General features: G+C 45.0%; 1 protein-coding gene across 1 annotated transcript in view; it reads right to left on the bottom strand.

The window, feature by feature from the left end:
- The window catches only part of RFT1 (RFT1 homolog), a 38,428-nt gene extending 15,804 nt beyond the window's left edge, over positions 1-22,624 (bottom strand). Inside the window, exons 1-8 of the mRNA XM_058726573.1 lie at positions 22,499-22,624; positions 18,919-19,004; positions 16,470-16,586; positions 15,177-15,366; positions 14,302-14,403; positions 9,799-9,936; positions 2,942-3,020; positions 11-61 (exon numbers count right to left, since the gene is read on the bottom strand). Of these exons, the coding sequence (XP_058582556.1) occupies positions 11-61; positions 2,942-3,020; positions 9,799-9,936; positions 14,302-14,403; positions 15,177-15,366; positions 16,470-16,586; positions 18,919-19,004; positions 22,499-22,561 (826 nt within the window). The 5' untranslated portion in view covers positions 22,562-22,624. The remainder of the gene's footprint in view (positions 1-10; positions 62-2,941; positions 3,021-9,798; positions 9,937-14,301; positions 14,404-15,176; positions 15,367-16,469; positions 16,587-18,918; positions 19,005-22,498) is intronic.
- Between the last annotated feature and the right edge of the window lie 771 nt (positions 22,625-23,395).

Raw genomic sequence — 23,395 nt, 5'->3', positions numbered from 1 at the left:
TTCATCTTACCCTGATCGCCAAAATTTAACACGTTCAAAAAGGTCATTACATATCTCTCGCCTACAAATAGAAAACCAAAATAATTAGCATTTCAAGGGCACATTATTTTCTTGTTTCCTTTTCTCTTATCGACTATCAACTTTCCAGCTGGCAAATAGTCTCAAAGGAGAAAAATTATATAGTCAGTTAAAGACATGTTCTTAATATTGATTTCAAACAAGATTCTATCCATAATCTCAAAATAGTAATAACGGCAAGTGATGGGGGATTTATTGACAGCAAATCTCCAAACCAGTTAAATTGAAACAAAAACAAAATCAATAAGACCAGTCTAATAACTTAAAAAAAGGGAGGAAGGTAAGATTACTATATGTTAATAATAAAAATGACTGTTCCAAATTTTAAGTGTAGGTTCTGTGAAATGAGAGGTCCATGATTATGTGCACAGGCTCATCAGGTTTCCTCCTTGTGTGGCCCACTGTGGATGGATGGAGCTCTGAGCAGTGCCCACAGCCGTAAAGGGCAAATTCTCACTTCCTAGAAACTTGCTCAAAAAGGAAAGCGATATTCAGAGACTAGAAGCAGTGAGGATCTTCTCTCAAGTCTCCCTTTGGTCCTCCCTGCACCCTCTCAGACTCAGCCCACATGACCACAGGACATCACTAGCTCCTATCTGTGTCTCTGCACTGCCTTGATCCATCCTCATTGCTAACAGTCCCAGCTTCTGCAAATACAGATCTTAAGGTGACCCCTGCTTTCACACCTTTAAATGGCTCTTGATGTTTACAAAAAGTCCAGGCTCTGTAATTCTGCACCTGAGGCCTTTTGTAAATCAACCCCAGGTTATCTTTTCAGCTTTCCTTCACCAACCTCATCCCCACCTACCATCACATAGTCATCCTCTGCTTTGCCCCATCAGGCTTTAGCCCCTCCAGCTGCTCTGCTTCAGACTGGGCCCCTCCTGCTCCCAGCCTCCACTCTAAGCATGCTGGCCACCTAGGCTGGCTTTTCCACAGGAACCTCTATGTGTTCTGGTACAAGCGGCTTCTCCTTCCCAACTCTGTAAGCTCCCTGGGGAAGGAACCACATCTCCCTCACATTGCTGTCCCTTGTTTCCTAGCAGAGCTCCAGGAAATGCGAGGGCACTCGAAAGAGCTAATGTTTCCAAGTATAGCTCTTGAAGCCCTGGTTCAAAGCTAACCACACAACTGTTTGTGTCTCTGGTGAGAGAATGAGCTCCTTGAGGCTGTGGCCTGTAACTCATTCATCTGTGTATTCTCAGCACCTGGCACACAGTGTTCAGGAAATGTGGGGGCAGAAGTTAACAGCACCTATATTTTTGCTATTACAATGAATGATTTCAACTGTTTTTTAGAGTTGTAGTTTGTAGATAAAAAGAACCTCGTGGGGGTGGTCCTTGTCCAGCCACTTCCTCGTTTCACAGCCATGGAGATGAAAGCCCTGAGAGGTTCCTAACAGCCCTGGGCAGTCAGGCCAGGGTGGCCCCACCGTGGAAGCCATCGGTACCACGTTCAGGCCTGGCTAACTCACACCTGTTGCCACAAACCTAGCCACTACAATCTAGACAATCAGGCCATCGCTTGACTGGATCCACTTCTTAACTCATTTCAGCTGCTCTTAAAACTCTGGGAGGAAAACAAAGTGCATAAAAGCAAATGCCCTTTCCAAACTCCTTCCAATGATTTTCCCATTCTAACAACGTGAACTATCACAATATACAATTTCACTACAGATACCTTTATCAATAAAATTTGTTGAACACTGATCACAAGCAGTCCCAGCAGGGTTCTGGGGAGACGGTGGTAAACAGCACATCCTGCTCCCAAGCAACATAGAGGTAAGGCACCTTCACTCAGCTCTCCAAAGGCTTCTGACCTTACTTTCCCCAGAAGTCCTATGAGCGAGTTTCACTTTTGTAATGGCAATGTTACAGACTCAGGCTAGAAATAAGCACTGTCAAAGCTCAAGAGCCCTCAGAGCCCTCCTGGTTCTATGCCTTAACTCACAGACAGGGAAAGTGATTCAGGGGAGTTACTTCCCTTTGGAACCATAATTAATGAAAAATAAAGACAGGGGAAAAAAGGAAAATAACGAGATAATAATAATGATGGTTATATTAGAATGCTAGAATTATAGGGAACTTTCTATTTTCTAAAATTTTTGTAATGAATTATATTATTTTTATAATTAAAATATAATTTTTTGAAAAGATTTAAAAACATGTTCAGTAACAAATATGTAGGTGTACGACATATGACATTTATGCGGAGAGAAGCCACTGCCTTTACTGGCTTCCAGCTGCCTCCAGTCTCACTCTCTGAACTACAGCTGGGCATAAATAAACCAATACACACATGGAGAAAGACTAGCTGTATGTGCAGCTCTGTGCCAACCCTCTGCCTGCATTGCTCTGTCACTGTTAAACTGGAAAGCTTTAAGAAACTGGAAGCCTGGCCACACTATCACATAAGGGTGACTCTGACTGCTTAAAAAAATAAAATGATGAAAACTCGGTTCTTAAAAAAAAAAGTTCAAAAAAAGAAATGTCTAAAAAGTTAGGACAGGATAATGAGATTATGGATAATTTTCTTTATTTTCCAAGTTTTGTGTAATTCATAAAGAACTTGCATAATACATTTCTTTAAATGATAAAACATGGGGTTTAGGAATTAGATGTGGATTCAAATTAAATCGTTCCTCATTACTGTAGGACCCTGTAGAAATTAGATAATGGCGCTGACCCTCGGTATGTAAATGTCAGTGTCCTCCTTATTTAAAAAGCTCCAATTTCTGAGGTTCCTCAGGTCAGGGAGCTCTATAAAGCAAATGGTCCAGGTCTAGGTAATCAGCAGTTCTGTGAAATTCCCTCACTTATATATACCATGGTATCCAGACTGCTCAGGGTGACCTTTCACTTACCTTCTGTCAAGATCTGCTTCAAGAAAGACTGCTTGAAAAAACTCCAAGTCAGTTTAGCCTCTTTCCAATTTACAAAAGCCTAGAAGAGAAAACAAAACAAAAACAAAATCTCCCAGGCATTGCAAGTCTAAGGGTACAATAATGCTACACGAGAGGGAAACTCATTTTGGTGCCTAAATCCCAATTTGGAGAGTGTCCATTAATTTTTAATTTAATGCTAAGCACACAGAAGGCCACCAACAAATCCTGGCAAATCGTAGCAAAGAGCTTCCACTGCTAAACATGAAGACAAAGTCCTAGGTGGAAAGAGCCTCTCTGTAAAGGGCCTACAAAGATTCATTCACTGAGACCCCTAAGGAACTGTGCTATCCCCTTGTTGCACAGATGGTAAGCTGATCGTATCTAACACACAGCTCACAGTCGTTTATCTCCTTGAGATAGGTCTGAAGCATTCCAAGCTGCAGAACAAATTCTGCTCCACACACCCCACATCTTAATGCTGTATTTTGCCATCCAGGGTCCCTTTATACAAAGTATATGAGCTTTGCTTGTGTATTTCAAAAGGGAGCCGGGCTTCCCAGGTCAGTCAAACCACTCAAAATGGTTATGATACAGGGGAGGAAAAAACAAACCCAAAACTTTTGATATGGCTCTTCCAAAACTCCCAGGGAGGCACCAAACTGCCCATTTCCTAAGGATAGGAAGGTAAGGAGAAAGTAAATGCTTAGGAAGGGCAGAGTTCAACCTGTAAGAGACAGGCAGTCTCAAGGCCAGACTGCTGACCACAAACTGGAAGAGTGGAGCAGCTAGCTGGATGTGACTTTTGTCTTTCTATCTCCCCCAGTTCCCTCTGGAGGCCCCTCCTCTCTCATGTAGGCATCCTGAGATCCCATAATGTTCAGTCTAGGTGTTAGGTTCTTAATCTCAGGGTACCTGCATTTTGAAAAATTCTTATTAACTCAAAGTGATGACTTTGAAAGGGAGGATTTCAGGGGGGCTCTTTGGGAGGAAAGGGGTGAATCACAAAGGCCAAGTCCACTCCACCTCTCCAAAAGATCAGTTACAGCTATGGAAGTTGGCCCAAGGGCAGATGTGGAACCTGTCCCGATCACATGAACCCCTGATCTTGGCCCCAAAACCATCTGTGTAGAGCACGGCTGTCCAGTGGAAATATAATGCAGGCTATATATATCATTTTATTTTTTTTTTCAACTTTTTTTAAATTTTTTTTTATTTTTATTTATTTTTGAGACAGAGAGAGACAGAGCATGAACGGGGGAGGGGCAGAGAGAGAGGGAGACACAGAATCGGAAACAGGCTCCAGGCTCCGAGCCATCAGCCCAGAGCCTGACGCGGGGCTCGAACTCACGGACCGCGAGATCGTGACCTGGCTGAAGTCGGACGCTTAACCGACTGCGCCACCCAGGCGCCCCTATATATATCATTTTAAATTTTACAGCAGCCACAGTGAACAGTAAAAGGGAAATAAAATTATTTTAGTATATTTTATTTAGCCCAAAATATTATCATTTCAACATGTAAAAAAATATTAGAGGCATTTCATATTATCTTTTTCATACTAAGTCTTTGAAATCCAGTGCTTATGGTGTGCTTACGGCCCGTCTCGATGTCCAGGGTAGCTGGTGGCTACCATTCAGGACAGAGGAAGTCTAGAGCATCCCTTAAAAACGAAGGTCATTTTCAGGCTTCAAATATCTTCACTCCTTGTTTTCAGAGCGTTTCTTCTAGACACTGTGAGGACAAGCCTGAATCTCCCAAGCCACGCTGTCCTCAGAGCATCACTGGACCTGGAGCAGATGCCATGGGGAGCACTAACCCAGGAGTAAATCTTCCCCAGCGTCAAGGAAATTGGGCATCTCCTTTCCCGAGAGCAAAGAGCGCCAGAGTACCTACCACCACTAGGGGGCACTGTGAGCCACATCATCGCCAGCACTGATCCCTCCCTTAGCTCCAGGGGAGCTGTGGGCAGCTCGCCTGCACCCCAATGCCAAGTGGTCCTTTTTGTCTGGGTGGGGGGTGGGGGGTGCTGCACAGCAGTGCCTGAGCTCTTTTCAAAGGAAATGAACAGTTACAGCTGCCCATGGGGCTTTTGTGAAGCCTACTTGCCAGGAGGTTGTAAATGGGGTTGGGAAGATGACTGAACTCTAAAAGATTGTTTACCAGGGGCACCTGGGTGGCTCAGTTGGTTAAGTGTCCAACTTCGGCTCAGGTCATGATCTCACAGTTCCTGGGTTCAAACCCCACATCGGGCTTGCTGCTGACAGCTCAGAGGCTGGAGCATGCTTCTGATTCTGTGTGTGTGTCTCTCTCTGCTCCTCTCCTACTCATGCTCTGTCTCTCTCTCTCTCTCTCAAAAATAAACATTAAAAAAAAAAAAAAAAAGACTGTTTACCAGAGTGAAATCTTGACAGTGTATTTGACCTGAAAGCTCACACGTGAGCATTCCATTCTCCTAATGCCTTCAATTTAAATGGACCCACAGTTTAGAAGGAATGGTCACACTGCTTACTATCTCCAAAATGCTCATTCAGGACATAGAGACAGGAAGTCTGATCAGAGACTGGATTTCTTCTCAGTGGTCTCTGCTGAGAAGAAGAAGTGGGAGAAAAGAAGCAGCACATTCTTTGGGCTTTTACTATTTTGTTTAGGATGGATATGTCACTTGGCAGGAGGTCAAAGAGGCCTATTTCACAAGAGCTAGGTTGGTACTGTTTAGCTGGTCTACGTGGCTGTGCATTTCTCTGGAATCCCCTGACCAACAAGCCATTCCATTGCCTCCTGTACTGATGGAGAAATAGAGGCGTGGATGGCAAAAGGTAATGGGCAGAACCGCAGGGGAATGTCTGCAATCTGAACTTGGGGGCTCACAATGCTTTAGTGAGTCACTCTTCCCCTTTCCAAACTCTCCTGCCTTGGGATGGTCCAGAAGCAACGTGCCTCCCACACTGACAACAGTCACCAGGGAGTCTGCAACCACGGTCTAGTCTCCATATCACCTCCACTATTCCACACAGTACCCCTTCCTCTCCCTCTTGCTCTGGGCCTATGGCCTCTGCCCCATACACGCTCACGTGTCCTCTGTCCTCATCACTTCTCATCTGGACTGCCTCCTCATGAGCTTCTTCACTTCCAGCCTTTTCTCTAGCTCATCCTGCTGGGAGGGTTCAGGCTTTGGAGTCAAGCTCACAGACTGAGGCTCAAACTGCAGCTCCCAACTTCTTAGTGCTAAGCCTCAGTTTTCTCATATGCAAAATGGAATAAGAAGTCTATCTCCTGGTATGAGGACTGAATAAGAGAAAACAAGACACTTGATAAATCTGAAACAGATGGTAAGTTCCTCGACACAGGCACCTGGATCACAGCTCTGTTCACAAACCTTTCATTAGGCTCCGCTGCCCCTGAATCAAGCCCACGCTCCACAGCACCAAGGCCACCTCTATCTGGCCTTAGCCCAGCAGGCCATAAACTCCTTCCACCTTGCTTCCTCTCCCCTCCCCCACTGTTCAGCCAACCTAAGTACCCCAGTCATCTCTGCAATCCCAGTGCCAACACAGTGGTGGGCAGATAATGGGGCCCAAGCAAACGTCTTCTTCCCGCAGCCACAAGTGAGCATTTCTACCACACATGCCCATTCACCTCTGTCCACCCATGTGTCAAGGCCCAGTTCAAAAGTAGCTCCCTCCAAGAAGCCTTCCTCAATGCTGCTGCATGAATTCATCAGTCCCTTCCCTGTGCTTCTATTTTGTCAACACTACACACACACACTGTCTTGCAATGGTTAGTTGAGTACACATCTTACCTCCCCATCACAATGCAAGTTCTGAGGGCAGGGACCCCACTCAGGGCACCTGGTACAGTGCTTAACACAGAATACTGCTTATGACATGCTTGCTGTGTTAAATGCCTCAGCTTTACTTAAATATTAGCAGATCTCTCATATGAAATCACTCAGAAGTGTCAAAAAATAGAAAAGATCTAAAAGCAGCCATTATTTGAAGTATCACTTATTTATTTTAAGGCTAAGTAAGTCTCTTTTGCAGAAGATGGAATTCTACAAGTACAGGAAATAAATCTCCCATTTTGGTCAAATTGATTTTGAATGGAATTGACCAGCTCTCTATGTGGGAACCCCAGTGCAGAAAACTGCTCCCAAGGGTCAAGGTAGGTACATGCTGCTGGTGGTAAAGCCATCCACTGCATTCAGATGCAGCTCATTTCTTTTCTCTTAAAAAAAACAAAAAACAAAAAACAACTTGAATAATGAATTGTTCCACCTAGAACTTCCCAACTGTTAAGTCAACAAATAACTACTTTGGGCAATAAGCCAATTTCTTCTGGAAGACTACACAGCAGGGAGATTAAAAACACAGACTAAGATTAGTTCACAGATACAAGTTAGAGAGAAGTGAGTCCAAATTCAGATGTGGGATTTTGGTTTGGTCAGTTAACTACTCTGAACCTCAGTTTTCTCATCTGTGAAATGGAGACAATATCTCATAAGGTTATTACTATGAGGTTTAAGCACATGAGTCCATGTAAAGTGCTTAGCAGAGTGCCACTCACAGAGTAAGCATGCAGTCAGTGGTAGTTATTATAAACGGTTCTTTGTTGAAGTTCAAATACTTTCACAATTCTTTAAGTCTTCAAAGGGCCCTCACAGGTTGTGCAGACTAATTATCTCACCTTAAAAATAAGGCCCCTGAGGGGAGCCTGGGTGGTTCAGTCAGCTGAGTGTCAGACTTCGGCTCAGGTCATGATCTCATGATTTGTGGGTTCGAGCCCTACATCGGGCTCTGTGCTGACAGCTCAGAGCCTGGAGCCTTCTTAGGATTCTGTGTCTCCCTCTCTCTCTGCCCCTCCCCCACTCATGCTCACTCATGTGCTCTCTCTCTCTCTCAAAAATAAATAAATCATTAAAAAAAGAAAATAAGGACCCTGAGGTCTGGAGAGAGTGATGCAGGCTTCATATCAGCACTTACTGCCTCCCAAAAGCACAGGAAGCTCCCTGAGGCCCAGCAATCACTTTACATATCTGTATCCCAGACAGCACTTGGCAGAGGGCTGTGCTCTGACTGTCAGCAGGAATGGCCCACTGTGTGTAACAGGTACACATACCTTCTCATGGTCAAGACTTCTGTCCCAGAAATATGAGCCTGGGTGCCTTCAGGACGGAGTGCCAGATCAAACCACTGGGTTCCTGCCCCGATGCCACCAGTGTCTGCTTTGCTAGGATGTGCCAGTGGAGCTATCCCTACTGAGAGCAGCAGCGGCATGGGGGGCGGGGGCATGGTATCAGCTGTCACTTATGGACACCCACCTGTGCCAGCCATGGTGTTAAGTATTCAGATGCCCCATCTCATCCCGTTCCTACAAGCACCTTAGGAGAAAGGTACTTTTAGTATCCCCATTTGACAGAGAAGTAAACTGCAGCTCAGAGTTGTACGCCCACCACAGAATTAAATACACACTGAGGCTCTTTTCATTACCCTCTCCTTGCCTGTGTTAATAGTCCAAATGCTCTTTTCCAAAATACTGCCAGGCCCAGGGGCTGGCCCAGTATGAAAAGCTGCTCTGTGGGCAGGTGGCAGAAGCTCTATGCAGGAGAAGCGATCCTGAGTCCTTATCCTCCAAGTCTGCAGATGAGGCAGCATGGTATCTCAAAACTGCCATGCTGATTTAGGCTAAAGGTGAGATCTGTGTGATCGGAATGGAGAACTCTTATCTAACAAATGAGAACATATCTGGCTTTGTTACATAACATCTGGTCTTTCTTGAAAAGCTGTCTAACAGGATTCCATAAGTCCTGAGACTTATATCTCAAATACTTTCCTACTTTCTCAAGTAATCACAAAAGAGGAATAAGGAGAAGTCCAGCTGAAGCCTCACCTCCACTACGTGCACCACATGTGGGCGGCAAACAAGTATGGGAAAAGGGAAAGTGAGTCGGCCCAGTTCACAAAGCATCTGAGCAGAGGCAACGTGGCATAACATCACGTGTACCACGCCGGGGCCACAGGCAGCAGTGACCCCACCAGAGTCGGGAAATAAAAGTCAAATGGACTGAGAGCTGGAGAGTTCAGAAGAAAAAGGTTATTCCTCGCTCCCACACATCAGCAGCTAGAGTCCTTAGTGGTCTACATGGGAAAGTGGGTCACCGGAGAGACTGGCCTGACACTAGGTAATGGAGCTCTGGAGGGGTCACCCTGCATTGTCAGCAGGCTGGACCATTTGTGCTGGAAGGCAGTCCTGAGAAAAACCAAGACACAGCAAAACAGAGAGTGGCCCGCGGTGGTTACAGCCTGTGCTCTGTGGCGATTCAAGCCACTCCAGGCTCCTGCCCTCACTCTGACCCTCACCTCGGGCAGATATTTAGTCTCTAAGCCTCAGTTCCTTAACCCTAAAATTGCAATAATAATGTCAGGCTCACAGAGTTGGTATAAGCATTAAATAAGGCACGAAAGCACCCAGCATAGGAGCTAGCAAAGCGGTTCTCGAGGGGGGCAGTTTTATCCCCCAGGGGACATTTGTGTCTGGAGACATTTTTGGTTATTACAGCTGAGAGGTGGTAGCTACTGGCAACTACTGGGTTAAGATCAAGAATGCTGCTAAACATCCTACAATCTACAAGACAGCCCCCACAACAAAGAATTATCTAGCCCAAAATGTCAACAATGTCAAGGCTGAGAAACCTTGGCCTAGCACTTAGTGAGCACTCAATAAATATAAGCTATGGAACTATCCTTGCTATTATAGCAATAAACAGGAAAGTAATAGTTCCTTCCTTTCAAGGATAATGAGGATCTGTGATTAAAATGATAAGAGAATGTATTACTTACTCTACTTCTTGTAATACTGGGTAACATATCTGTCATTCTGGAGACAGGAAGAGTCTGTTGCTTGGTTGATTCTGAGGAGCCCAATAACTTTGTGAAATAAATAACATAGCAGAGCACCAGAACTGCAGTATAGAAAAGCTGAAAAAAGAAAATAATGGATTTAAATTGCAGTTTTAATATAGGCAGAATTAAGATATAACTATGAATTTGACCTCAAAGGCCAATCAAGAAATGGCTTGTGGTGCCTGGGTGGCTCAGTTGGTTAAGCATCCGACTCTTGATTTTGGCTCAGGTCATGATCTCACGGTTCGTGAGTATGAGCCCTGAATCAGGCTCTGTGCTGATGGCGCAGAGCCAGTTGGGATTCTCTCTCTCTCCCTCTCTCTGCCCTTCCCGCTCTCTCTCTCTCTCTCATCAATCAATTAATCAATCAGTCAATCTTAAAAGAAAGAGAAATAGAACCGTCTTTATTAACTGTACCTTCTAGTGAGCAATGCCCCACCCTCTGGAAAAGAGCACCACTCACTAAAAGCCAGCTCTGCTGGGGCATCTCTGGGAAAAGTGCTCCAAACCCTTGACCTGACTAGGAGAACAGTGCTTCCAGGCAGGCAGAACATAATTTCCATGACAGACATCCCATAGTGTCACCACCACAGCAATGTCACATATGTGCTCAAAATGTTTGTAGTTGGCCAAAGGAACGAGTCTCCCGCCTAGACAACACACCGTGAGGACCCATATGTGCTGTGCTAATATCCGGGGACTTGCCATCATCTAGGATGGGGGCTTTTCCATAAACCCAGGAAGCCTGTCACACTGTGATTACAAAGCAGAAAAAAGCTGTTGGCTCCCTCCTCTCAGCCCACTGTGTGGGCAAGGCAAGAGCTACTACAGGACAGGGGAGGGAGTCAGGGGGGTGATAGGAGGGCCCACCCTTCCCTCCACTCACCCAGGACAAAAGGGTGGCTTTTGGCCAGGAGCGGCAGCCTGGGGTTTTGTTTGCAGGTTGGGAGGAGTATCCAAACAGCCCCTTTCACAAGCTCTCTTCTTCCTTCTCTCCCCCCTGGGAACAGCAATGTGCACTAGCTCAGGAAGGAACAGGACCTCCAGGCCCCGCTTGCAATCTGGTAACGTCAGGTCTGCTCCTGTGGCAAAGGCACAGAGCAAGGAGAAAGGGGAGTCTTGTCTAGTGGGTTCAGGCTCCTCAGCTCTCCACCCTTATCCATGCCTGAGGACAGAGCCCGCCATCCACCATCCTTCTTTCATGCCTCAAGCCCTCTGAGACACAGCAGCTCTGCTGTGAGCCATAGCACCAGATGCAACATCTTCTGTGACAAGAGGACCCGTTCCCTACCTCCCTTCATCTTCCCACAGAGCAGCGCCTGGGGGCAGTAACAACCTGTGAGTAGTCTTCATGCACTGAATCCCAACTACATGATCCTTCCCTCTTTTTATTGGGAAAAATTCACATAACATGACGTTGACTATTTTAACCATTTTAAAACATACAATTCAGTGGCTTTTCGTACATTCACAGTGCTGTACAACATCACCACTATTTCATTCCAGAACATTTCTATCACTCCAAAAGGAAATTCTGTGCCCATTAAGCAGTCACTTTCTACTCCTCTGTCCCTGGCAATCAAATTCTGCTTTGTCTCTATGGACTTGCCTATTCTGGACATTTTATATTAATGGAATCATACAATAGGTGGCCTTTTGTGTCTGGCTTTGTTCATTTGGTATAATGTTTTCAAAGTTCATGGTGTCATGGCACATTATCATTTTTATGGCTGAGTAATATTCCATGGCATAGATATGCCACATTTTGTTTATCCTTTCAACAGTTGATGAACATCTGGTTCTTTCCTCCTTTTGGCTATGGTGAATAGTGTTGCTGTGTACAAGTTGTTTGAACTCATGCTTTCATTCTTTTGGGTATATACCTAGGAGTGGAATTGCTGGGCATACATCAGTTCTACATTTAACTTTTTTTTTTAATGTTTATTTTTGACAGAGAGAGAGAGAGAGAGAGCGCACAAGCAGGGGAGGGGCAGAGAGACAGGGGGACAGAGGATCTGAAGTGGGCTCTGTGCTGACAGCAGAGGGCTCGATGCGGGAGATCATGACCTGAGCCAAAGTCCAACACTTAACCAACTGAACCACCCAGGCACCCCTACGTTTGAACCTTCTGAGGAACTGCCAAACTGTTTTCCACAGTGGCTGCACCATTTTATAGTCCCACCAGCAATGTTATGAGGGTTCCAATTTCTCCATATCCTCAGCAACACTTGCTATTTTCTGGGTTTTATTTTTATTTTTTTTGATAACAGCCATCCTAATTGGTATAAAGTTATCTCATTATTTTTAATTCACATTTGCCTAATGACTGATGATATTAAGCATCTTTTCATGTGCTTATTGGCTATTTATTTGCATATCTTCTTTGGAAAAATGTTTATTCAGGTCCTTTACCCCCTTTTATTATTTATTTATTTATTTATTTTATTATTTTTTTAATATGAAATTTATTGTCAAATTGGTTCCCATACAACACCCAGTGCTGATCCCAACAGGTGCCCTCCTCAATGTCCATCACCCACTTCCCCCTCCCTCCCACCTCCAATCAACCCTCAGTTTATTCTCAGTTTTTAAGAGTCTCTTATGGTTTGCCTCCTTCCCTCTCCGTAACTTTTTTTCCCCTTCCCCTCCCCCATGGTCTTCTGTTAAGTTTCTCAGGATCCACATAAGAGTGAAAACATATGGTATCTGTCTTTCTCTGTATGACTTATGTCACTTAGCATAACACTCTCCAGTTCCCTCCACGTTGCTACAAAAGGCCATGTTTCATTCTTTCTCATTGCCAAGTAGTATTCCATTCCTTTACCCACTTTTAGGGTAGTCTGTCTTTTTGTTGTTGAGTTGTAAGAATTCTTTATATATTCTAAAGATGGGGTATTTGATATATGATGGGGTAAGGAGCTGTTTAAGGAGGAACCTGGAAGTGCATTGGACAAAGGAGAATCCCAGAGCCCTGGGCAGGGATCGCCTGCTGATATGAGGCGCTGATGGCCCTCAAGCCTCTCATACAGACACTGACACAGAATGTACCAGAGAAGAACTCTCTGAAGTCTTATAATAAGAAAGCAAATAAACTTAGAATGGGCCTTGCCGACCTATGATCTATCCTGAGTGGGAGCTAGGACCATCAGAAAGTCATAATGCAAGCGCCTTTCCCAAGAAGGGCCAACCAATAACTGGGCGTCTCCATGGCCTCCTGTTCTATTAGGAAGAATATATCAAAAACATGATGAATGCAGAGTACTGTAATCCCAGATCTAATAAAACATGGCAAAAATAATCACAAATAACTTCTCTAAAATATACAACTGTTTGCAAACTACTTTTGGGAGGTAACTGTCATTCTTATTATATTATTTTTAAATCTACTTTTACTGTGTTCACAAATACATTTGCGGTTTTTGCTTAGGACACAGGAAAGACTTTCACTAAAACTGTGACTAAGAATTTTAATTTACCTTCCTATACATTAAGAAAAATTACAAACTGCTTTGTCCTATAAGATGTTCTGATATCTATCTGATCTTAGGTTTTGTTTTTAAAATGAGCACTATACTCTAGTCGTACTTTTATTCAAGCTACAGATATGAACTAGAACTAGAAACTGGGATGGCAACGAGGCCAGAGCTGCTGAAAGTGAGAGTGCGCCTGCTAACACTCAATTCATGCGCTCTGCATTGTGTGAGATTTCAATACAAGCTTCAAACAGGCTTGGCAGAGTTTCTTCCTATCCTGAGAACAACTGATTAAAATCCAGGGAAAAAAAACGCACATGCAATTTGGTTCCCACCCCACTCCCTCACTGCTTTTCTCCCTCCTCCATGAGACAGTAAGACAATCAAAGGTGAGTTTGGTACAGGCTCGCCCACAGAACATCTAAAGGAGTTGTTATGTTTGACAATGAGGCCGAGTGCTGGGGCTTCACGGGGCCCCTGGGGATATCAGTAGCATCAGCACATGGTGTAGAATGGACAGCCAAAAGAAAAGAACTGTCACGACCATCTTACTAGAGCTTCCAGCCTGCCTCACATGCATGAATACTGCAAATGTAAACCACACAGTAACGGGAACAAGAAGAAAAAAATCAGGGGCACGTGGGTAGCTCAGTCAGTTAAACTTTTGACTTTAGCTCAGGTCATGATCTCGCGGTCAGAGTTCGAGCTCCGCCTCAGTCTCTGTGCTGACAGCTCAGAGCCTGGAGCCTGCTTTGGATTCTGTCTCTCCCTCTCTCTCTCTGCCCATCTCCCACTTGTGCTCACTCACCCTTCCTCCCTCCCTCCCTCCCTCCCTCCCTTTCTTTCTTTCTCTCTCTCTCTCTCTCTCTCTCTCAGAAATAATAAATGAATAAACTTAAAAAAAAAGAAGAAGAAAATCAAATGGAGAAACATAGATTATACAAAAGTGAAAAGCCATAACCCTTACCTGGGCCAAAGAGAAAATGTATAGCCCCCAGTGAGGCGACCATAGCACAAGAAAAGCTGTCAGGACACTCTTGAAGATGACCGACAGGCTCTCAGCAATCACCTGCAAATATGTAGTAAAGGGTGCACTTTACATTATTAAAAACTAAAGATGCACAGGAATGATAAATAGAAACCTGGGATAGTGGTTACCCCAGCAATGGGGGTGAGGCATGTGGTTAGACATAGCATGACAATGTTCTAGTTGGGCTGGGTGGTAAGTTCATAGATTTTCAGTATTATCATGCTTTAAGATTTACACATACAGCAGGGTGCCTGGGGGGCTCAGTTGATTAAGTGTCTGACTCTTGATTTCAGCTCAGGTCATGATCTCACGGTTTGTGAGTTCAAGCCCCGCATAGGGCTCTTTGCTTGGGATTCTCTCTCTCTCCCTCTCTGTGTCCCTCCCCAACTCACATTGTCCCTATTCTCTCAAAAATAAATAAACTTAAAAAAAAGATTTACACATACAGCATATATTCTTTTGTACATATTAAACAACAGATTTTAAAAGACGAAAAATTAATATTAGCACACAATTAAAAATAGAATCACTAGGAAAATCTGAAAAACCTTCACAGTCCTCTTAAATTCTTATCTAAGCGAATAACTTCCCTATTAGCAAACCTGTTTTTGCATTAATAGTATAGCAGATGTAAACTTAAGCCCAGCCCATCTGCCAAATTTCAAGGGAATGAATTAAACTGATCATGTTACCTTTTTCCAAATTTCTTTTTAAATGCAAATCTGAAAAAAATCATCACTCCTAGAAAATCTTTTTAAGAAACCACTCTTTCCCTTCTTCGAATTTCCCACTAGAGCAGAAGGCATGCTGACCTTGAGCTTGACAAACATCTGTGCTTGTGCCAAGACCCAGAAGGGCTCTCCCAGAAGCTCCACCACAGCCGAAAGACCGAACAACACCACTCCACTTCCATAGTGGGGGACGGCATTAGGATCAGGCACTTCCAGCAACTGTAACCACACCCAGCCCAGGAGCAAGGACCAAAACATACCCAGGGGGACCCTAGAAAAAGAAAAAAAAATGTTTTTTTAATATGCTAAAAATAAAAAATATATATATTAAAATAGTAACATTGAACAGAAAAGAAATAGAATTTTAAAAATAGCTACCACTTATTAAGGCACTTACTACATGCCAGGCACTCAGATCTACCCCCTTTACACAGACCCCTCACAATGATCCTGCTATTACCCCATTGAAATGATGGGGAAACTAAGGCTGACAAGCACTGGGGAATTTGGCCAAGGTCATGGACAATTAGCCAAGGGCAGAAGCAGGGCCCAATCCCCATCTAACTCGTAAGTATATGCTCCTATCCACAGTGTGACACTGACGAGATAAACAAAACTCCTGGCAAGTATGTGCCTGTTGTTTGCACACAAATGACTAAAATATAGTATACAGTCAGTTCTTGCACCCAAATAAGCAACAGTCCAGTGCACAGTGTCCCCTAGCATGTGCACCACAGAGCACTTAAATATGACTGGGTAGCCAACAGTCATCCTCTAATAAAATGAATACCTACCAGCCTCATGACAGTCATTTCCATGAGGCAAGAAGGAGTTACGGAAGGCAGCACTGAGAAAAAACCTCAAGTGCCAGCCCTCCCTGCAGGAATCTAACTGCAGAAAGGCCATTACAAGTTTTAGCTGATGTACTTGATCTTCAAGAATATTCTCAAGGGCTGAGAATTGAAATCAACATTACAAAATTGAAGAAAGAGATAATGAAAGCCCTAAAAGGCTTTCAAAGAATGCTAAGTGGTTGTTAAAAGCTCAGAAAAGACCACAGGGAGGGGGAAAGATTAGGACTAAAGAAGACGGCACAGGCCCACTGGGGCCCAGAGTGGGCATCAGGAAGGGCAGAAACAACCTCCCAAGAGGGTAGAAACCTGGCCCTGAAGCCCCCACCCACAGCCTCCTCCTGGCTCCTGGCCATCCAGAGAGGAAACAGCCAAGATGTTGGATGCCTTCTCCTTCCTGTCCCATGCCCAGGCCCCAGAAACCCAGGCTGGAGACAATTCAGCTTTGGGCAAGTGTTGCTGTTTAACTTACAACACTTACGACACTTGCTTTTGCACGTTCTCCTGCCAAAGCACAACTCACGTTAGCCACAAGAGGTTGAAGGTCTGGTTCCAGTCTCGCTGGGCACCCCCACTCAGACATGCTCTACGGAAGGCCTCTCTGGCCAGGAAGACGGTGGTTGAGTAAAGCAGTGTTAGCCTTTAAAGGAAAAGCAGAAATCAATAATGGGGGTGCCTGGGTGGCTCAGTAGGTTAACCTTCCGACTTCAGCTTGGGTTATGATTTCGTGGTTTGTGTGTTTGAGCCCTGAATTGGGCTCTGTGCTGACAGCTCAGAGCCTGGAGCCTGCTTAGGTTTCTCAGTCCCCCCGCCCCCCACTCACTCTGCCCCTCCCCCGCTCGCTCTTGCGCGCTCTCTCAAAAATAAACAAACATTAACAAAAAATAATCAATAGTGACTCTAATTATTTTTCATAGAGAGAATTTCTGAGATTTTGCCAGCGACAGAAAGAAAAAGTCTTGATCATAAATCACTGGTGGTGATGTGAAGGGCAGTGAGTTTTTACAGGGTCCGCGTACTAGTCTGATCCATTTGAACAACAGAGTTAGGAACCAAATTAAGGACACCTGAGTGTGTGCCTATAGAGCATTATATCCGGGATAGAAAGTGCCACAGTGGCCCCCAAAGCCTAAGGCCTCATGGCTGTAGGCAGAGGTATGGCTCTGACAATAGGAGAAAAGGACAAGATATGACCACACAGAGCAAGGGGACCTCTTGGTCACCCTGAGACTGGTGACCAATGAGAGCTCTTATGAGAGAAGCTGAGGCTCTGAGTGGCAGCAAAAGCTGGCCAAAAGCATCTCAGGACAGGCAAAAGGCAATAGGCAGTAGGCAATAGGCTGGTGGCCATTACAGAGGCCGCTGCAGCCCAGGTCAGCAAGGCTTGTCTGCCATCTTTCCCGGGTGGGCAATATTTAGGTGGACCCTCTTGCACCTGCATGAGTAAGAGCTGAGATTTTCCCTCATCAACAGACCATGTGTGATGAAGTCAGAATGGAGACAGCCGTGGAGACAGACCTTAGCTGGGCTAAGGTCTCTCTGAGGATGTCCAAGGACCATGCTGCTATGCAGTGCTTCTGTCCAACATTGGGAAGGAGGAGACTGAACTGTATGTTAAGCAGAGGGCAGGCCAGATAAATGTTGTCAAAGCAGAGACCTGAGAATCTGGGGAAGACCAGATGGCAAGAGGCCCAAACTGCTTTCAAATCTGAACACCTAAGAGATTTGGTCCTCTTCCTTCCTGCTTGCTTGCTTGATTTATTTTTAAGATTTTTTTTTAAAGTTTATTTATTTTGAAAGAGAGAGAGAGAGAGAGAACCAGTGGGTGAGGGGCCGAGAAAGGGTGGGGGGGACAGAGAAAGCAGGCTCCGTGCTGACAGCAGTGAGTGAGCCTGATGTGGGGCTCGAACCCACGAACCATGAGGTCATGACCCAAGCTGAAGTCAGATGCTCAACCAATAAGCCACCCAGGTGCCCCTAGGATTTTATTTTTAAGTAATCTCTACACCCAATATGGGACTTAAATTTACAACCCTGAGATCACAGAGTCACACACTTGACCCACTGAGCCAATCAGGTGCCCCCCTTCCCACTTTTAAAACAGTATTTATCAAAATATGATCCCTGCTTCAAAATCACCTAAGGAACTTGTCAAAATCCTGATTTCTGGACCCCTTCTCAGCCCCACCTAGTGCAAAACTCCCCCAGATGATTCCTTTGCCATCAAAGTTTGAGAACCTTCTCTAAGCTCTGAAAATGGAGTCCAGAGCATACATTTGGTGGGTATTCGATGTAAAATGCTGTCTGGAACATATGGTCTTGTTTATGAGGACATGAAGATACACCTGAGAAGCTGAGCTAACCTGAGCATTCACATCACTTCATAGACTTTTGTGTCATTTGTGAATACAGAATATGCGTGGGTGCCCTTGAACAGAAAAGAGAGTAGAAGGAACAAATGGAGTCTAAAAGACAAAGCAAGCAGCTTTCTAAGAGCTGCCAAGGGACTCATGACAAGGATGCACACTGTCACCCTAACCACCATTTTCCAATTATAAAAGTCACCGAGGAGGGAAGGCAGGCTGCTCCAGCCTTGCAATTATGAAGCACATCCTCACCAGCCGCGGGATTCCTGCTTCCTGTGCTGTCAGCAGGACAAGAACACAGGATTATACCTGAGACAGGGTTTGCAATGAATTACTCCCACTCCTTTCCTGGGTTCTAAGAGCAGACAAACTGGAACAGCTGGCAGAGAAATGTGCATTTGGAGGCTGCTAATGGAAAACACTCCATGGGTCCATTAAAAGTAGCATTGCCTGCTCATTCCCCCATCCCAGCGTGCTCTTCCTCAGCCCACTGCTAGAACACTCCACTTCCACTAAAGGCCCCTGCTTCCAAAATCTGAGGGTGACACACAGGTGCCCTGACTGGGGACGTGAGCTGTGGGCAATGCCAGGGTACTCCCTTCTTACCTCACGTTCACTATGCCAACGATTTCCTTTGACAGGAAGCGAAGAATAAATGCATTCAAGACAAAGGTGATCAATCGAAACAACACCTACAGACAAAGAAGAAAAATACATGAGAATAAATTATGTTGGGAATATTTATTTTGTTGAAATGAAAACAATGTGGCTGCTCTTTCTAATAACACACTGATGTACAGCAGCTCTGCCATAGAGACCCTCCTGAAGACATACCACCTGTCTGTTTCTGCTGAAATTTCATTCCTGGAGGGGTCCCCTGGCACTTCTGTGCAATGGTAGAACAGCACACAAAGGCACTTGGAAATCTCTCAAATTTACTGATAAGAGGGAGGGCCTGACAAGTCAGTGAATTACTTTGGGCTCAAAGTCAGGCACTTCAGGAGACAGAGAATTCTAGTCAGTGCTTCACATTGGCCCTCCCTCCAGCTTGTTGAAAAATAGCACACACTTAGCAAGTGGGAGCCTGCAGGGAATGGCAGAATCTCCAGGAATCACAGGGTCTAATCTCTCTTCTCTGCCTAGCAATATCTGGGGATTCTGATAATGACATTCAATCTCTTTCCAGCTATTACCATTTGAAAGGGATATATCCCAAGACTTCAAACCTGTCAATTCAAACCTGAGCAAAGAATTCTTCCATGAGACAGAGAACAGGGTGCTAAGTGGGGATGCTAAAGGGGGATGCTGAGCGGGGTGCAAACCTCAGCCCCTGTCTGCATCCAGGAAGCATGACAGGTGTACTCCACAGTGTGCTCCAGAGCAAATGACAAATCTCTCATAGTTATCTGTGAACAGGTGCAATTTGAAAGACTCAATCAAAATATGCCAGTGGACCACAACAGTCTAAAAATCTCCAGGGAAAGGTATGACCAAAAAGGGAGAGTACAGTTTAACACTGTCCCTGAAGTGTCACAGAGCAGCAAGGTCTCCAAAGCCAAGATATCACAATATGGAGTCAAAGGCGGCCTTTTGAGAGTCTGATGAAAAGTTCTCCTTAGAAACATGCAGATACATACCTACTTATCAAATTTTTTACTCAAATTTAGACATTTGAAGCCAATTCATGGAGCCCTGAATGGAAAAACCACTCAGCTGAGAGTCTCAAATCACCATTTAGCTGCTAAGCCCTTCGTCTCCTAACTCTTATAAGCTTCAATTTCCTCCTGTCAAATGAGGTTACCTATCTTACAGGGTTGGTAACAACCATCAAATAAGACCTTAGAGGTGAAAGCATTTTTGACAATGAAAGTGAAAGGCATGGGGGCCGCTGGGTGGCTCAGTCAGTTAAGCCTCTCTTGATTTTGGCTCAGGTCATGATCTCACAGTTCATGAGGTTGAGCACTGCCTGGGGCTCCCCGCTGACAGTGTGGAGCCTGCTTGGGATTCTGTCTGTCCTTCTCTCCTCACCCCTTGCCCACTCATGAGCTCTCTCCCTTACAAAATAAATAAATTTTAAAAAAAGATGAAAGGAATTAACACTTTCACTATGGCCAGCTCAAATTCTTTCAGGATACAATGTAATTGCAAAGCTACCTCAAGTGTCTGCATTGTAATTTGAGACTACATCCAAGACCAGATTAAAACACTTAGGAAGCCTAGATTATGGCTGTTTTTAAAAAAATGACGTACATACAGTTAGTGTCAAATTTAATGTCAAAGTTACCATGGTCTAAACCTAACTGGTTTGAAGAAAGGGCCAAGTTAATGAAGCTCTAATGTTGTTCATGCGACCCAGTATTTGCTCCATGTAAGTGGCCCTTAGCAACACAGTCTTCATTTAACTTTGTAACGGACTTTACAGTTTTAAAAAAGCTTTCACATCTGTTAATTATTTGACCCTTAAAAGCAATTGGATAAATGCACAGGAAGCAAGTTAAGACTCAGAGCAAAGTGATTTGCCCAATGTCACATAATAATCATATGACCCAGCTTGACTTTATGGTAGGCCACCTGACTCCCAGTCCATTGTGTTTTCTGCTAAGACTGGTTTTCCTTCCTTCCTTTCCTTCCTTCCTTCTTTCTTTTTTAATGTTTATTGATTTTGAGAGAAAGTCTGTATGCGCACGAGCAGGGAAGGGGCAGAGAGCGAGAATCCCAAGCAGGCTTCATGCTGTCAGCACAAAGCCCGACACGGGGCTCGACCTCATAACCTCGAGGTCACGATCTGAGTCACTATCAAGAGTTGGACACTTAACTGACTGAGCAACCAAGGCGCCCCAAGACTTGTTTTCTTTTTATGAAGCCAATCTGGGCCGTAAGGTATCATCAAAGCCTGAACAATCGGCACTGCGGATAAAGCAATGAACTCAGTTTTTTATGTCGTGGATAGAAGAAAAAACTTGGTACCTTCAAGGTTTAGTTAATTTAGGGTTAGGTGAATGTTTATTAAGCACATGACTTGTGCAAGGAACTCTTCTACATGCTTTATGTAAATTGTTTCATTCCATTCCTATAATGACCATTTAAGAAAATCCTTATTACTATAATAAAAATACCTAACATTCACTAAGTACTTATAATGCGCCAGGCACTTAACAGGCATGTCATCTAATTTTGCTAATGACCCCATGAGGTTGCACTAATGTTCTCATTTAAGATGAGGAAACTGATATTCAAAGTAAAGCAATTTTCACAAGGGCAGGGAACTACCAAGTGACAAGGACCAAACCTGAGCTCACATGTGCCTGGTTCTCTCTCTTAATATCCAAGTGAAATGCTGCCTCTAAAATATAGGGGAAGGGTGGATTCAGGACTCTTCTGAATAAGGGCTGAACTGAGCCACTTAGAATGACTAACTCCTAGTGTTAAAAGAATCTTTAGACACCATTTGGACCAACTGGTATGTACCTTAACTGACAGATGATGAAAATTAGGGCCAGGAAGGGGAAGTGACTTATCTAAGGTCACATAGCCAGAAGGAAAATGCAGCTAACATTTACTAAGTGCCCACCAAGAGCCAGGTACAGCATTAAATACAATTATCTGAATGACTTCAGTCAAGCCTCATAGAAACTTTATGAGCTAGGTACTATTATTACCCCAATTTTCCCGATGAGGAGCTGAGGCTTAGCAAGAGAAATCCTTTGTCTTGGTTCATGCAGAAAGCACGTAGTAGAACCAGGTTTCCTATCTAGGGCTGCCTAAGCCCAGGTATCTTTTTCTTAGCTATGCCATACTGTTTCTATGAACTCAGTCAGAGTCAGAGAGCTTGAAGAAGATGTTTGAGGGTCAGCGGTGGGGGAAGGAGAGAGTGAACTCCTTGCCTTAAAAATATCCAATTCTAGAGCACCAAAGGCGCCCCTGCCACCTGACCTAACCCTGTCCTACTACCATATGGGAAATATAACGCTCAGAAGGAAAATGACTTGTTTGTAGTCTCCCAGCCAGGCCTCTGAACTCCTGCCCAGGTGCCGGTTCTCCGCCGCCACCGTCTCCTGTTGAACCCTCAGTAGTGGGGGTCCACGCCGGGACTGGGTGTGCCCCGAAGCGCGCTCTCAAGGGCCCCAGGGCCGCCTCCCCGCGCCTCCGGACTGCGGGTTGGTCTGCGGCCGGCCGGGCAGAATACCTGCAGGAGCAGACCGGAGGAGGCCAGCCGGGCCGCCTGGCCCAGCACCTCTCGGCTGCCCATCTCCTCGGCGCCCCGCCTCGGTCACCAGGAAACGCCGCCGCCGCCAGCCGGCCTAGTCGCGGGGAGATAGCGTCATGGGGCGGCTCGCTCTCTGATTGGTGATTTGGGGGCGGCGGGGACGAAGCAAGAAACGTTCTGGCCCTTTAAGTGAGCGGCTTGAGTGACGTCAGTGTTCCTGCGCCGCATCTCTTTTCCCTTTTGTGTGAGCTTAGGCATTTTCTGTGCCTATCCCTCCCCGTCCCAAATAAGTTAGGAGAAGCTGTTAAAGTAGCCCAAAGCCTCTTCCCTGAGGCTCTCAGCCTGCTAACCAAGAAACACTGATTTCTCCGGCCTTGTTAATAAGATTCTTCCCTTTTGGCCTTGATTACAAAGTTGCGCCACAGCCCCCTAAATGAGGCAGGACAGGAATTGTCCCTGTTTTACAAAGAAAGGACTGAGGACCAGAAGTTAAGTGCAGCATTTTTTCACGTGTGTGCTCTTGTGTAATCCTTCCTAAACTTGTGAGAATTGGGTCCTGTTGTCAGAGGAGTAAGGGGAGACAGTGGAGATGTAAGACGACTTGTTCAAGACTGCACAACTTTTGCCTCAGTGGAGCGGACCCTGGGCTCCTGATCCTAAACTTGCAGCGTTTGCTCGCATGTTCCAGCTGTGAGGACAGAGCAGAAGAATGGCTGGGAATTGCTTTGTAAAACGTAAAGCACCCAACACACAGCATCAGCTGCTCTGTCCTTGTTCTTATTATCTACTATGCATCCCTAGGGAGGGCACTTTCCCAGTCTCTTTTAGGCTTTCTGTGATTTGACCCCAGCCTACCTTCTGAACCACCTTTCAGAC

This window comes from Neofelis nebulosa, chromosome 4 (genome assembly GCF_028018385.1).
Source record: "Neofelis nebulosa isolate mNeoNeb1 chromosome 4, mNeoNeb1.pri, whole genome shotgun sequence".
Lineage (NCBI taxonomy): Eukaryota > Metazoa > Chordata > Mammalia > Carnivora > Felidae > Neofelis > Neofelis nebulosa.
The sequence above is the reverse complement of the archived record's forward strand: the minus strand, read 5'-3'. Positions and strand labels throughout refer to the sequence as shown.